This window comes from Hyla sarda, chromosome 1 (assembly GCF_029499605.1).
Source record: "Hyla sarda isolate aHylSar1 chromosome 1, aHylSar1.hap1, whole genome shotgun sequence".
NCBI lineage: Eukaryota > Metazoa > Chordata > Amphibia > Anura > Hylidae > Hyla > Hyla sarda.
In genome coordinates this window covers 611394391-611410835 of record NC_079189.1, presented here as the reverse complement: position 1 = coordinate 611410835, position 16445 = coordinate 611394391, and the positions used below count along the sequence as shown (strand labels likewise).

General features: G+C 44.7%; 1 protein-coding gene across 1 annotated transcript in view; it reads left to right on the top strand.

Moving 5' to 3' along the window:
• The window catches only part of LOC130302850 (oocyte zinc finger protein XlCOF7.1-like), a 185990-nt gene that overhangs the window by 124544 nt on the left and 45001 nt on the right, over window positions 1–16445 (top strand). The window contains 3 exon segments of the mRNA XM_056551747.1: window positions 3335–3644; window positions 8281–9256; window positions 14666–14861. Of these exon segments, the coding sequence (XP_056407722.1) occupies window positions 3335–3644; window positions 8281–9256; window positions 14666–14861 (1482 nt within the window).

Here is a 16445-nt window from a genome sequence, read left to right as displayed (position 1 = left end):
ATCTATGTAATAACAGATGGATATGACTGGAGAGGTGAGGGATTCTGGGAGTGATGTCACATGACCTTATTCTTATCTATGTGATAACAGATGGATATGACTGGAGAGGTGAGGGATTCTGGGAGTGATGTCACATGACCTCATTCTTATCTATGTAATAACAGATGGATATGACTGGAGAGGTGAGGGATTCTGGGAGTGTATGTAGTGATATTAATGTGTCTCTCCATACACAGGATTACACAGTAGTGAAGAAGTCCTCTAGTGGGCGCTGTCGGGCCCCTGTGTGTGAAGAATGGGGAAGAACCCTGAGCCCAATACCAGGGCCCCCACCTCACTACCTGATACATGAGGAAATGGATGAACAGAAGATCCGAGAACTCATCAACAAGATGATGGAGCTGCTGACTGGAGAGGTGACCCTGCTGGGACATTATACAGTAATGGAGGGGTCTGGTGATGACTGGAGAGGTGACACTGCTGGGACATTATACAGTAATGGAGGGGTCTGGTGATGACTGGAGAGGTGACACTGCTGGGACATTATACAGTAATGGAGGGGTCTGGTGATGACTGGAGAGGTGACACTGCTGGGACAGTATACAGTAATGGAGGGGTCTGGTGATGACTGGAGAGGTGACACTGCTGGGAATGCTGGGACATTATACAGTAATGGAGGGGGTCTGGTGATGACTTGAGAGGTGACACTGCTGGGAATGCTGGGACATTATACAGTAATGGAGGGGTCTGGTGATGACTGGAGAGGTGACACTGCTGGGACATTATACAGTAATGGAGGGGTCTGGTGATGACTGGAGAGGTGACACTGCTGGGACATTATACAGTAATGGAGGGGTCTGGTGATGATTGGAGAGGTGACACTGCTGGGACATTATACAGTAATGGAGGGATCTGGTGATGACTGGAGAGGTGACACTGCTGGGAATGCTGGGTCATTATACAGTAATGGAGGGGTCTGGTGATGACTGGAGAGGTGACACTGCTGGGAATGCTGGGACATTATACAGTAATGGAGGGGTCTGGTGATGACTGGAGAGGTGACACTGCTGGGAATGCTGGGACATTATACAGTAATGTAGGGGTCTGGTGATGACTGGAGAGGTGACACTGCTGGGACATTATACAGTAATGGAGGGGTCTGGTGATGACTGGAGAGGTGACACTGCTGGGACATTATACAGTAATGGAGAGGTCTGGTGATGACTGGAGAGGTGACACTGCTGGGAATGCTGGGACATTATACAGTAATGGAGGGGTCTGGTGATGACTGGAGAGGTGACACTGCTGGGACATTATACAGTAATGGAGGGGTCTGGTGATGACTGGAGAGGTGACACTGCTGGGACATTATACAGTAATGGAGGGGTCTGGTGATGACTGGAGAGGTGACACTGCTGGGACATTATACAGTAATGGAGGGGTCTGGTGATGACTGGAGAGGTGACACTGCTGGGACATTATACAGTAATGGAGGGGTCTGGTGATGACTGGAGAGGTGACACTGCTGGGACATTATACAGTAATGGAGGGGTCTGGTGATGACTGGAGAGGTGACACTGCTGGGAATGCTGGGACATTATACAGTAATGGAGGGGTCTGGTGATGACTGGAGAGGTGACACTGCTAGGAATGCTGGGACATTATACAGTATGGAGGGGTCTGGTGATGACTGGAGAGGTGACACTGCTGGGAATGCTGGGACATTATACAGTAATGGAGGGGTCTGGTGATGACTGGAGAGGTGACACTGCTGGGAATGCTGGGACATTATACAGTAATGGAGGGGTCTGGTGATGACTGGAGAGGTGACACTGCTGGGACATTATACAGTAATGGAGGGGTCTGGTGATGACTGGAGAGGTGACACTGCTGGGAATGCTGGGACATTATACAGTAATGGAGGGGTCTGGTGATGACTGGAGAGGTGACACTGCTGGGAATGCTGGGACATTATACAGTAATGGAGGGGTCTGGTGATGACTGGAGAGGTGACACTGCTGGGACATTATACAGTAATGGAGGGGTCTGGTGATGACTGGAGAGGTGACACTGCTGGGACATTATACAGTAATGGAGGGGTCTGGTGATGACTGGAGAGGTGACACTGCTGGGACATTATACAGTAATGGAGGGGTCTGGTGATGACGGGAGAGGTGACACTGCTGGGACATTATACAGTAATGGAGGGGTCTGGTGATGAATGGAGAGGTGACACTGCTGGGACATTATACAGTAATGGAGGGGTCTGGTGATGACTGGAGAGGTGACACTGCTGGGAATGCTGGGACATTATACAGTAATGGAGGGGTCTGGTGATGACTGGAGAGGTGACACTGATGGGACATTATACAGTAATGGAGGGGTCTGGTGATGACTGGAGAGGTGACACTGCTGGGACATTATACAGTAATGGAGGGGTCTGGTGATGACTGGAGAGGTGACACTGCTGGGACATTATACAGTAATGGAGGGGTCTGGTGATGACTGGAGAGGTGACACTGCTGGGACATTATACAGTAATGGAGGGGTCTGGTGATGACTGGAGAGGTGACACTGCTGGGAATGCTGGGACATTATACAGTAATGGAGGGGTCTGGTGATGACTGGAGAGGTGACACTGCTGGGACATTATACAGTAATGGAGGGGTCTGGTGATGACTGGAGAGGTGACACTGCTGGGAATGCTGGGACATTATACAGTAATGGAGGGGTCTGGTGATGACTGGAGAGGTGACACTGCTGGGAATGCTGGGACATTATACAGTAATGGAGGGGTCTGGTGATGACTGGAGAGGTGACACTGCTGGGAATGCTGGGACATTATACAGTAACACCACTGGAGGGGTCGGGGTGATGACTGTATCATTATGTGTCAGGTTCCTATAAGGTGTCAGGACGTGGCGGTCTATTTCTCCATGGAGGAGTGGGAGTATGTAGAAGGACACAAGGATCAGTACAAGGATCAGGTGATGATGGAGGATCAGCAGCCCCTCCCATCACCAGGTAATAGACATGACTATATACACACGTCCTCTCATTATTTGTATGTAAAGAATGAATTCAGTCTCTGTATGTGTTCCCTACAGTCAGATCCAGTAAGAGAACAGCACCAGAGAGGTGTCCCCGTCCTCTTCTTCCACAGGATCAGGATCAGGTAGATGGAGATATTCCCTATGATCTGTAGAAGGGCTGTGAAGCTCTTGTGGTCAGTCCCCTCACCCTCCATGACTCCTCATCTCCTGCTCATCTATAACATCCCATGTGACTTGTTCTTCTGACTTTTACAATATTTTTTCCACATCCTATGATTCAGGGAGAAGAGCCGAACAATATTAATGCTCCAAACATAAAGGAAGGAGAAGAGACAGATGTGACCGGTGATGAGCAGGATAAGGAGGACATTCGTACAGGGAAAGATCTGAGCTATATTAATGCTACAGACATAAAGGAAGAAGAAGAAGAGACAGATGTGAGCGGTGATGAGCAGTATAAGGAGGATATTCCTACAGGGAAAGATCTGACCTATATTAATGCTACAGACATAAAGGAAGAAGAAGGAGAAGTGACAGATGTGAGCAGTGATGAGCAGTATAAGGAGGACATTCCTACAGGTAACTGCCCAGGTGAGTAGTAACCACTAAATGCAGAAAAGAGTCACAGATTCTACTCAGTCCTTTGTGCTCCGAGGCACATTTTGGACCACAGGCCCTTCTGTGTCCTCTTACTATAGTCAGTCCCCCTTCTATGCCCCCATTCTATTACTATGTCCCTTGTGTGCTCTGCAAAATATTCTGATCCTTCTGTTCACCCCACACTGTTTATATGTCCCGGTTTATGACAGTGGGACAAAAATCTCTCCCCATCATTCCCACCAGAGTAACTGTTTTTTGTCAGATGTCACCTGGTGTTGTCTGCTCGATGATCTGATTGTGTGGCCTGTACCTGGCAGACATCACTAGCTGCTCCAGAACACGGCCTGAGGTATAACAGTGGTGTGAAACAAAACTTTGCCAGGTTCGCTTCGAGAACTAATGCAGTAGACAGGTACGCTACCTAATGCAGTAGACGAGTACGCTACTTAATGCAGTAGACGCGTACGCTACTTAATGCAGTAGACGGGTACGCTACCTAATGCAGTAGACGGGTACGCTACCTAATGCAGTAGACGGGTACGCTACCTAATGCAGTAGACGGGTACGCTACCTAATGCAGTAGACGGGTACTCTACCTAATGCAGTAGACGGGTACGCTACCTAATGCAGTAGACGGGTACGCTACCTAATGCAGTAGACGTGTACGCTACCTAATGCAGTAGACGGGTACTCTACCTAATGCAGTAGACGGGTACGCTACCTAATGCAGTAGACGGGTACGCTACCTAATGCAGTAGACGGGTACGCTACCTAATGCAGTAGACGGGTACGCTACCTAATGCAGTAGACGGGTACTCTACCTAATGCAGTAGACGGGTACGCTACCTAATGCAGTAGACGGGTACGCTACCTAATGCAGTAGACGGGTACGCTACCTAATGCAGTAGACGGGTACGCTACCTAATGCAGTAGACGGGTACGCTACCTAATGCAGTAGACGGTTATCTACCTAATGCAGTAGACGGGTACTCTACCTAATGCAGTAGACGGGTACGCTACCTAATGCAGTAGACGGGTACGCTACCTAATGCAGTAGACGGGTACGCTACCTAATGCAGTAGACGGGTACGCTACCTAATGCAGTAGACGGGTACGCTACCTAATGCAGTAGACGGGTACGCTACCTAATGCAGTAGACGTGTACGCTACCTAATGCAGTAGACGTGTACGCTACCTAATGCAGTAGACGGGTACGCTACCTAATGCAGTAGACGGGTACTCTACCTAATGCAGTAGACGGGTACGCTACCTAATGCAGTAGACGGGTACGCTACCTAATGCAGTAGACAGGTACGCTACCTAATGCAGTAGACAGACAGCTTTTGGAGATAGCAGAGCCGGCCCTGATTATGTCGGTCTCATTAGGTGAATTGCAGCAATGAGACTCCACCCCCTCTCTCTCTCTCTCTCTCTCTCTTTGCAAAGCGAGAGGATTCATGGGAAATATAGGTAGGATGAGAAAATTATTTTTGATTCTGGAATAGAATCATGATTGGCTAAAAAAAATGTTGATTGTAAGTAGAGAACGAGTTTTCTCCCCTACAGGTGTTATCAGGTATTCGGGAAGGCAGTCTGGAACAAGGAGCTTTATAAAGAAAACTTTTTTCTGTGCTAAGTTACTTATTATGAGGGTCTGGACGTCCTCGAGGATCCCAAGCTGTGGGCATTGGTATAATTTGGGAGACAAAATGATGAAATCCGAAATATTATCATGTAAGGATAACAGAAAGCAAGAGTTAAGGTCAAATAAGATCTGGAAGAGAGAATAGAGAGAGAAACAAATAAATAAATATGAATCCTGGAAAGATGAAATGAAGATTATTTTTTTTTCTCTCTTCCCCCCCCCCCAACTTTCAAGAATCAGACTTATTCATGGGGTGGGTGGAATAGTAGGATGAATATTATAATGGATAAGAGAATTTGGAGGTTCTTTTTTTTTTCTTGTATATGTATGTGTATTGAAAAAAAAATAATAATAAAAAAACAAAAAAATAAATATATATATATATATATATATATATATATATATATACAGTACAGACCAAAAGTTTGGACACACCTTCTCATTCAAAGGGTTTTCCTTACCACTATGAAAATTGCAGATTCACACTGAAGGCATCAAAACTATGAAGTAACATGTGGAATTATATACATAACAAAAAAGTGTGAAACAACTGAAAATATGTCATATTCTAGGTGGAAAGTGTCACCAAGTGAAGTCACAAAAACCATCAAGAGCTACAAAGAAACTGTCTCACATGCGGAGCGCCTCAGGAAAGGAAGACCAAGAGTCACCTCTGCTGCGGAGGATAAGTTCATCCGAGTCACCAGCCTCAGAAATCGCAGGTTATCAGCAGCTCAGATTAGAGACCAGGTCAATGCCGCACAGAGTTCTAGAGCAGAGACATCTCTAGAACAACAGAGGAGACTATGCAAGGCCTTCATGGTAGAATATCTGCTAGGAAACCACTGCTAAGGACAGACAACAAGCAGTAGAGACTTGTTTGGGCTAAAGAACATAAGGAATGGACATTAGACCAGTGGAAATCTGTGCTTTGGTCTGATGAGTCCAAATGTGAGATCTTTGTTTCCAACCTCCGTGTTTTTGTGCGACGCAGAAAAGGTGAACGGATGGACTCTACGGAGGTGTAATGGTGTGGGGGAGGAGGTGTGATGGTGTGGGGGAGGAGGTGTGCTGGTGTGGGGGAGGAGGTGTGCTGGTGTGGGGGAGGAGGTGTGCTGGTGTGGGGGAGGAGGTGTGATGGTGTGGGGGAGGAGGTGTGATGGTGTGGGGGAGGAGGTGTGATGGTGTGGAGGAGGAGGTGTGATGGTGTGGGGGGAGGAGGTGTGATGGTGTGGGGGGAGGAGGTGTGATGGTGTGGGGGGGAGGAGGTGTGATGGTGTGGGGGGGAGGAGGTGTGATGTGTGGGGGGAGGAGGCGTGATGGTGTGGGGGGAGGAGGCGTGATGGTGTGGGGGGAGGAGGCGTGATGGTGTGGGGGGAGGAGGCGTGATGGTGTGGGGGGAGGAGGCGTGATGGTGTGGGGGGAGGAGGCGTGATGGTGTGGGGGGAGGAGGCGTGATGGTGTGGGGGGAGGAGGCGTGATGGTGTGGAGGAGGTGTGGGGTAGGGGCTTTGCTGGTAATACTGTTGGGGATTTATTCTAAATTGAAGGCATACTGACCCAGCATGTCTACCACATCATCTTGCAGCGGCTGCTATTCCATCCGGTTTGCGTTTAGTTGCACCATCATTTATTTTTCAACAGGACAATGACCCCAAACACCTCCAGGCTGTGTAAGGACTATGTGACCAAGAAGGAGAGTGATGGGTGCTGCGCCAGATGACCTGGCCTCCAGAGTCACCGGACCTGGACCCAATGAAGGCAAAAGGGCCAACAAGTGCTAAGCATCTCTGGGAACTCCTTCAAGACTGTTGGAGACCATTTCAGGTGACTACCTCTTGAAGCTCATCAAGAGAATCCAAAAGTGTGCGAAGCAGCAAACAAAGCAAAAGGAAGAACCTACAATATGACAGATTCTCACACTTTTTTTGTTATGTCTATAATTCCACATGTTACTTCATAGTTTTGATGCCTTCAGTGTGAATCTACAATATTCATAGTCATGAAAATAAAGAAAACTCTGAATGAGAAGGTGTCCAAACTTATGGTCTATACAGAATCCCAGTGTTTTTTTAAGAATGACATCACGTATTCTTATTCCTTGGGTTATGCTGATCATCACTTGGGTGTCCATAAGTTTTATTTTGATCTCTTTATGACTCATTACATATATTTACGTCCTGGGGCCATCAAGGGTATATAGACAGGGCTCGGGCCCGCTCCATACCCGGGGGACGCCGCTACTACCTGATCTCTGCAGATGGCGCTGTCAGAGTTGGCAGCGACATTTAAACCGCCATTATAAGTGACATTGGTGGCGCAGTGCCAGCTTATGGCAGGCGGTACGAATACTGCGCAAATCTGATGGATCAATGCAGTACATAGAAAATCACCCCTCTTTTCCTCTTGTCCCCCCCCCGTCCCCCCCCAAAAAAAAAGTTGAAATAAATATATTTAGTATCACTGCATATGGAATTGTGGGAACAATTAAAATGAATTATTGATCCTGTTCGGTGAATGGTCTAAACAAACAAAAAAAACTGCAAGAGAAAAAAATATTTTTTTTAGTTACATAAAAAAATTGCAGGTCACATAACAAAAAAAAAAGAAAAAGTTCCATGTACAGAAAACTAAAGAAAAGTTATAGGGGGTCAGAATATTTAAAGTAATATTTTCTTTAAAAGAAAGTTTGTAAATTTTTTTAAGTTGTAAAATATAGCAAAAAACTATTGAACACAGTTTTCCAAATAACATCTTTAATTCAACTTTCATCTCACAATAATTTTTTGTTTCACAGAATATTTTATGGTAAAATGAAGGGCATCATTACAAAGTACAATTGTTCCTACAAAAAACAAGCCCCCATATGACTCTGTAGATGAAAAGGAAGAAAATATGGCTCTTAGGAGGGGAGAATGCTAAATTTTTATTTCCTAGATTGTTAAGGTTGTTGCTTAAAAATAATCTGGTTTGTTCTCTGCAGATTCTTGTATCGGGAGATCAGAGGGGAATCTTATATCTTCAGATTATAAAGCAGATGATGATATCACACAAGATACATATGAAGAACATTCCATTATCCCAGATACATCCTCAGCCCTTCACAGCCAAGATCTGTCATCTCATCCTGTTATACAAGTCCGACCTAAAGATTCATCACAGGCTGTAAAAAGAAATAAGGAAAAGCGATTTTCATGCTCAGATTGTGGGAAATGTTTTACTCAGAAATCAAATCTTGTTCAACATCAAAGAACTCACACAGGAGAGAAGCCATTTTCATGTTCAGAATGTGGGAAATGTTTTGCTCAGAAATCACATGTTGTTCACCATCAAAGAACTCATGCAGTAGAGAAGCCATTTTCATGTTCTGAATGTGGGAAAGGTTTTGCTCAGAAGTCAAATCTTGTTCAACATCAAAGAACTCACACAGGAGAGAAGCCATTTTCATGTTCAGAATGTGGTAAATGTTTTAATCAAAAATCAGATCTTATTAGACATCAAATAACCCACACAGTAGAGAAGCCATTTACATGTTCTGAATGTGGGAAATGTTTTGCTCAGAAATCAAATCTTGTTAAACATCAAAGAACTCATACAGGGGAGAAGCGATTTTCATGTTCTGAATGTGGGAAATGTTTTGCTCAGAGATCAAATCTTGTTAAACATCAAAGAACTCACACAGGGGAGAAGCCATATTCATGCACAGAATGTAGGAAATGTTTTACTATGAAATCAGTCCTTGTTGATCATCAAAAAACTCACACAGGAGAGAAGCCATTTTCATGTTCTGAATGTGGGAAATGTTTTACTCGGAAATCAATACTTGTCAGACATCTAAAAATACACACAGGAGAGAAGCCATTTTCATGCTCAGAATGTGGAAAATGTTTTACTTATGAATCACAACTTGTTAAACATCAAAGATCTCACACGGGAGAAGCTATTTTCATGCACATAAAGTAGGAAATGTTTTACTATGAAATCAATCCTTGTTGATCATCAAAAAAACCGGAGAGAATCCATTTTCATGTTCTGAATGTGGGAAAGGTTTTACTCAGAAACTACATCTTGTTACACATCAAAGAACTCATACAGGGGAAAAGCAATTTTAATGTTCAGAATGTGGGAAACGTTTTAACAATGAATCACATCTTGTTACGCATCAAAGAAGTCGCATAGATAAGCCATTTTCATGTTCAGAGTGTAGGAAATATTTTACAAAGAAATCAGTACTTATCGGACATCTAAAAATGCACACAGGAGAGAAACCATTGTGATATCCAGAATGTGGGAAATGTTTCTTCTGAGAATAAACATCTTATCTAACATCTAAGAACTCACACAGGAGAGAAGACAATTGAGAGCAATAAATGATGCAGATAACACATCTATATATTAACCATGTACATAGGATATCTGACATTTATACATATATCATATACTGCATCTCCAAACTTGTTCCCAATTGTTAATAAAAGTTTTCTTTTAGAACGTAGTCACCGATCCAGCGATGTCATCACTATAGTTTACATGGTAGGAAAAGAGTGTGATATATGGTTGTGATATTCACTGCTCCTCATGGAGAAGACCCAACAGGCATAATCCATGGGGAGCTGCTACTGGAGACCCAAACACCTCAGAGAGAAGGGACTTATTCCAGAGATGAAGAATTCCAGGACATGACCAGATTAGAGACACAAAATCACTTCTATCTTCTGGCTTCTAGGACATTATTCTGATGGAAGAACTTTACACATTATAAAAAGTCCTATAGGTGTTGGGGAACATTTATAGACAATTGTTGGCCCCGGCTGTCATGGCGTACCATAGGCCCCCTGCCTCCATATTACACAGGTCTGATGGGGTAAAATATTACATTTATTACATTATATTTCCATATGTCTGTAACACTTTATATTATTTAATAAAATGCAAATTTATTAATTACAAATAATATAAATGAGTGCATAACAAACACAGTGATATGAGAAGATATTATACATATGAATATCAATGACACATTAGTCAGATATGGATATAGAGAATATCAATGAATCATTTGTAAGCTTAGTTAAAGGGGTTCTCCACCATAAGGTGATTTTAGTACGTACCTGGCAGACAGTAATGGACATGCTTAGGAAGGATCTGCACTTGTCTTGGGGCTTAATGGCTATGTTGTGAGATTACCATAATACAGTGGCTAGCTTTTTGTGAACTTGTATTTCCTGTTTGACTTATGTTTTTTTGACTACAAATCCCACAATGCCATTTTCCTCCCTCCCACACATCAGCCACCCCACCCATTGAAACAAAAGACCCGTGGTTTTCAATCAGGGTGCCTACAGCTGTTGCATTAGTTGCAGATTGATCCCTCCACCCATTGAAGCAGACAGGCTCCCTGTCATCAGCTGACTAGTGATGTCAGGTCTCGGCCCCATTGCAAGCTGGGAAAAATCAGAGACAACAGTCATTTTGTATGCTGGTAAAAATAAAAATTGGAGTGAAAATCACAGAAGAATTGTGAGAAAACCGTCACACACAGGTACAGACACTATATTATTAACTACACTAACTACAGCCCCTGTAGCATAGTCAAATAAAAAATATTCCTGGAATACCCCTTTAATAACTACATTTCCGTAGTGTAACGCCTGAGCGGATGTGGACTCATTGTGCCACTTACCGGTTTGGCTTTGGGACAAACTTGGTAGCAGAGTCTAAGTATTCCCCTGGTGTTTACCTTTTATCCCGCTCCTGAATGCAGAAGCCGGACTTCAGCTGCAGGAGAGATAATAGGTCGCTGCCACAAGAATGGTCCCGGTTAAGTGGCAGCCGGCCAAGCACCAAAGGATATAGGCAGGATGGGGAAGCTGATGCTGTAGATGGTAAAAGTGCAAAAAACAGAGTCTGATGTAGCAGATCTGAATATATGTTAATATCAGAGCTGAGTAGCTCGGAAGCAGCCAGGTGGTGTTAGCTTGTTCAGAATACAAACCCGTGGTTGACAGTCTGGGTCATATACTGGAGAATAACCATGGTACAGCAGGATCAGACAGAGGCAAAGTCAGATAACAGGCTTAGGTCAGGAACGTAATAGAACAGACACTGTCACTAGTAGACAGAAGGGCTGCACGATATGGGGAAAATGTGCGATTGCAATTATGGGCCTAAATATTGCGATTTTGATATGCGATGGGAAAACATAAATTACTCTTACCCGTAATTGTTTTTCGTTGAGCACATGATGACACCTTTGGAGAGACCACCTCCTTCCACAGGACTGGAAACAGGAACTGGAAACAGTTTGCATATAAGGACCATAGGAGCTGCTATTCCCCAGTTCTTAAGCAAGTATCAAGGAGTAACAACCCAAAAGGAATTATCAGTGAATAATAATCAACCATAACCTACATACATAGCTAGGAAATATTAATATATCTCCCCTTTTTATATATATATATATATATATATATATATATATATATATATATATACATATATATATATATATATATATATATATATATATATATATATATATATAAAAAACATGGGAGGGAATTGAAGTAACAACTTAGGCGATAGGCGCCAATCTTTAGATATCTCCAAATAATGAAGAAGACATCTAACATCTAGACAATGGAATTCTTTTTCCTTGTCATTTTTAGGATTTTCACAGAAGGAAGGTAGAATCACAACTTGAGTTCTATGGAAGTCAGAGACCCTCTTGGGGAGAAAGGCTGGATCAGAAGACAACACCACTCTATCATTAAAGACAGACAAATAGGGCTGGTTAATAGAGAAACTAGTAATTTCCCCAACCCTCCTGGCAGACGTGACTGCCAAAAGAAACACAGGCTTAAAGGTAAGAATCTTTAAGGGAACCTCAACTAATGGCTCAAAGGGAGTTTTAGTGAGACTATTTAGGACAATATTTAAGTCCCAAGGTGGAACCAATGGTCCAACCACCGGAGACATCCTGACTGTTGCTGATAGAAATCTTTTAATCCAGGGATGTTCCGCTAGTTTATATTCAAAAAGAGCACTAAGTGCTGACACTTGAACTTTTAAAGTACTGGGTCTAAGCTGTTTATCTAGACCCGCTTGCAAAAAATCTAATATTTTTGGGATGTCAGGAGTTTTAAGAACATAAATAGGGTTTTGCATGAATCTACCAAAATGCTTCCAAGTTCTTAAATAAATTTGAGACGTTACCTTTTTTCTGCTCGCCAACAGAGTACTAATAACACGATCAGAAAGACCCCTTTGTTCTAAGATGCCCCGCTCAACTGCCATGCCGTCAGATGCAGATTGGAGGTCTCGGCATGCATAACTGGACCTTGATGTAGAAGGTTCGGGGACTCTGGAAGGATCCAGGGATCTGACACTGACATCTTCATCAACCAGGTGAACCATACCCTGCGGGGCCAGAATGGGGCAATGACCACTACTCTCGCCCTGTCCTCTCTGATCTTCCTTAGGACTCTGGGAAGTAATCTGACTGGAGGGAAGGCATAAAGAAGTCCCCTGCACCAACTCTGTGAAAAAGCGTCTATACCCAGGGGGTGATCCGCTGGTGACAGGGAGAAAAAATCTTTTACTTTCCTGTTGGCCCTTAAGGCGAACAGATCTATGCGGGGAGTACCCCAATGTTGACAGATCTGGAGAAAGATCCTCTGATCTAACTCCCAATCCCCTTGGTTCAGGCGATGTCTGCTGAGATAGTCCGCCACCTGATTTTGGGACCCCTTTAGATGGAGAGCAAACAAGGAACTGAGATGCATCTCTGCCATCTGAAGATGTGATGACGAGTCCTCATGAGGGAAGGGGATCTGGTACCCCCCTTATGATTTAAGTAGGCAACTACTGTGGAATTGTCTGACAGAATGTTTACGTCCTTTCCGCCAAGCAGAGGGACGGATTGAGAGATGGCGAACAGGACTGCCTTCAATTCCCTTAGGTTCTGAGATTCCTTGGAAATTTCCTGACTCCATTGACCCTGAAGGATTTAGGAGTCTCCGTGGGCTCCCCACCCCCAGGGACTTGCGTCTGTAGTAAGGCAAAATTTGTTCTTTTTTACCCAATAAATGCCCTTTTCTAGATTCACCGGATTTACCCACCAGAGAAGGGACCTCTTTACTTGGGCTGAAGGGGTCATGTAAGTGTCTAATGAATCAGGGACTCCGTCCCACTGGCTCAGGATTTGTCCCTGTAGCCTCCTTGAATGGTACTGAGCCCATAAAACCGCTGGGATACACGAAGTTAACAGGCCGAGGACAGACATGGCCTACCTTATGGGGAGCTTTCTTAGTTTCAGTAACTGAGACACTTTCTGCCTGACCAAAATCACCTTGGATTGGGGAAGAAAGAAGATTTGACGGGTGGAATCCAGGCCTATTCCCAGGAATGTGCATACCTGAGAAGGGACTAGGTGGGATTTGTCTAGATTAATTTCCCACCCTAGGTTCAACAGAATTTTTTGAGTCTGAAGAACCTGCCGAATCAAGAGCTCCTCCGAGTCTGACACCAAAAGGAAATCGTCTAAGTACGGAACTATGACTATATTTTGTTCTCTTACATGGGCCATCACCTCGGCCATAAGTTTGGTGAAGACTCGGGGAGTCTGTGATAGGCCAAAGGGAAGCGCCTGAAACTGGAGGTGGAACAGACGGGTTCCCAAGACTTCCGCCACCCTTAAATATTTTTGATGACCTTGGAAAATCGGGACATGATAATATGCGTCCCTCAAGTCCAAGGTGACCATAAAACAGTTCAGGTTCAGGATAGCTGATTGAATCGTTTCCATCCGAAATTTGTGGTACTTCAGGAAACGATTCAATAGCTTGAGATTTATTATAGTGCGGAAGGAGCCATTGGGCTTTCTTACCAGGAAGAGCGTGGAGTAGTATCCCAGACTTCGCTCTTCTTCCAGAACCTGAACCAGAACTCTCTTCTGAATCAAGGAGAAAACTTCTTTCTCCAGGGCAGCCTGTTTCTCTGGAAACCTTTGGAGATCTGTTAGAACAAATCTGGGAGTCGGGAGACCTGAAAAAACAATTTTTAAACCGTTTTTTATTGTGGACAAAACCCAGTGGCTTGCAGAAATTCTCTCCCATTGGGGAAGAAAAAGAGACAACCTGCCCCCCACTGGGAACCTTAAGTCATTGCTGACTGGACTTCTTGGAGGTTTCAGGGGTAGTGAACATGAAACCTCTGCTTCTTCTCTGGCCTCGCCACTGCCTGGCCCTGTATGAACCTCTGCGAAATTCCACCCTTTCTCTTCCACGAAAGGGCATCTTGTTCTGGATAGGGAAAGAAGGGATTAAGGGAAAGGCCTTCTTCCTATTCGCTGCTTTCTCTAAGACTAGATCTAAATCAGTCCCAAAAAGAAAGGAACCTTCACAGGGTATAGCACATAATTTAGATTTGGAGGTAAGATCACCTCCTTTCCACTCTTTAACCCAAATAGCCCGTCTGGCAGAGTTGGCACAGGCCGAGGCTTTAGCGGATAGTCTTCGGGTGTCTGCAGAAGCATCCGATATAAAGTCTGCCGCTGCTGCCAAGGTAGGGATTGATTGAAGCAATTGGTCTCTAGGAGCACCATCCCTGATTTGCTCCTCCAGCTGATTAATCCAGACCTTTAAGGATCTTTCCACAGATGTGGTAGCAATAATTGGCCTGAAGGAGCCTGCTGCTGCTTCCCAGGCTCTTTTAAGAAATCCATCAGCCCTTCTGTCCATTGGCTCCTTTAGAGATCCTCAAATGGTAGGGCTGCTTTTTTAGACATCTTAACTACAGGTGGATGAATTCTAGGGGACCTATCCCAATTGACAGTGAATTCTTCCTGAAAAGGATATTTTCTCTTAATGACGCTCGGTACTATAGCATATCTCTTATCTGGTCTTTGCCATTCAGATTTTATAATAGAGGTCAAAGAGTCATGCACTGGAAAACCAATCATTTTGCGGGGTGCAAGGCCTTCATACACGCGATCTTGCACAGATAAAGGCTCAATCCTATCATCAAGCTTCATGGTAGATCTAACCACTCTGACTAGACCGTCCACATTTTCAGTAGGAAAAAGAGCACCGCTATGCACCTCCTCCAAAATTTCTGACTCTTCATCCAAATTACCCTCTTCAAATTCAAAAAAATCTCTTTGCTCTGAACAACCAGGTACAGAAGAATAACTAGGCTCTGGCTGCACGGATGACCAAGTGGACATACAGGCCTTAATCTCTTCTCTGACTACCTCCTGCATACTCTTGGAGAAAGACGGAGACACATCCTCCACAATCCTTTTAACACAGGCTTCACAATGTGAACTTAAATAATTTGGATCCAACTTCTTTCTACAAAGAACACACTCTTTACTCTTATATTTAGCCTTCCTAGGCGTTTCCTTAGCCTAAAACAAATGAACAAAAACTACCATGAAAAGGTTGCTAAAAAAGACTTCATGGGACAGGTGTCCCCTTACCCCACCATAGTACCGGTTCGGCTGTCACAGCAGGCTCCAATGCGGGTCGCTTGTTCCATAAGTCACTGACCTGGAGCAAGCACCTCTCCTGGATCCTGGAGAGGTACTGGACTGGCTGGGCGCCCCTCTTTTTAAATCCCCCGCCGGATTCCGTCCTTCCGGTCAGAAGCCGCATGGACTTCCCTCTCCAGGTACTTCAGAATAGGCCGCAGCGCCCCCTTTCTCACGCAACGTGTGTGCGCACGCAGACTCCACCCCCCTCTTCCCGGAAGCGAACGCCGCTGGATCGCGAATGCTAGGCCGCGCTCGCAAGAGGAGGAGGAGGCCGCATGCCGAAGGGAGTGAGAGGGATCGGGAGACGCGCGCCATGCGCGAGACGGGGAGAGGTCGCCCAGACTTAGCGGCTGCCCCCATACGAAGGACTTTAAGCCGCTTGCAGGTACCCTGTATGTCCCAATTAGACCAGGGCCCCCCACAGTCCATATACTTACATGCAAACTGCCCGGTTAGTCCAGGACCCGTCCCGGTTACCATCCGCAGGACAGGAAACAGAACTGGGGAATAGCAGCTCCTATGGTCCCTATATGCAAACTGTTTCCAGTTCCTGTTTCCTGTCCTGTGGAAGGAGGCGGTCTCTCCAAAGGTGTCATCATGGGCGATAGGGAAAT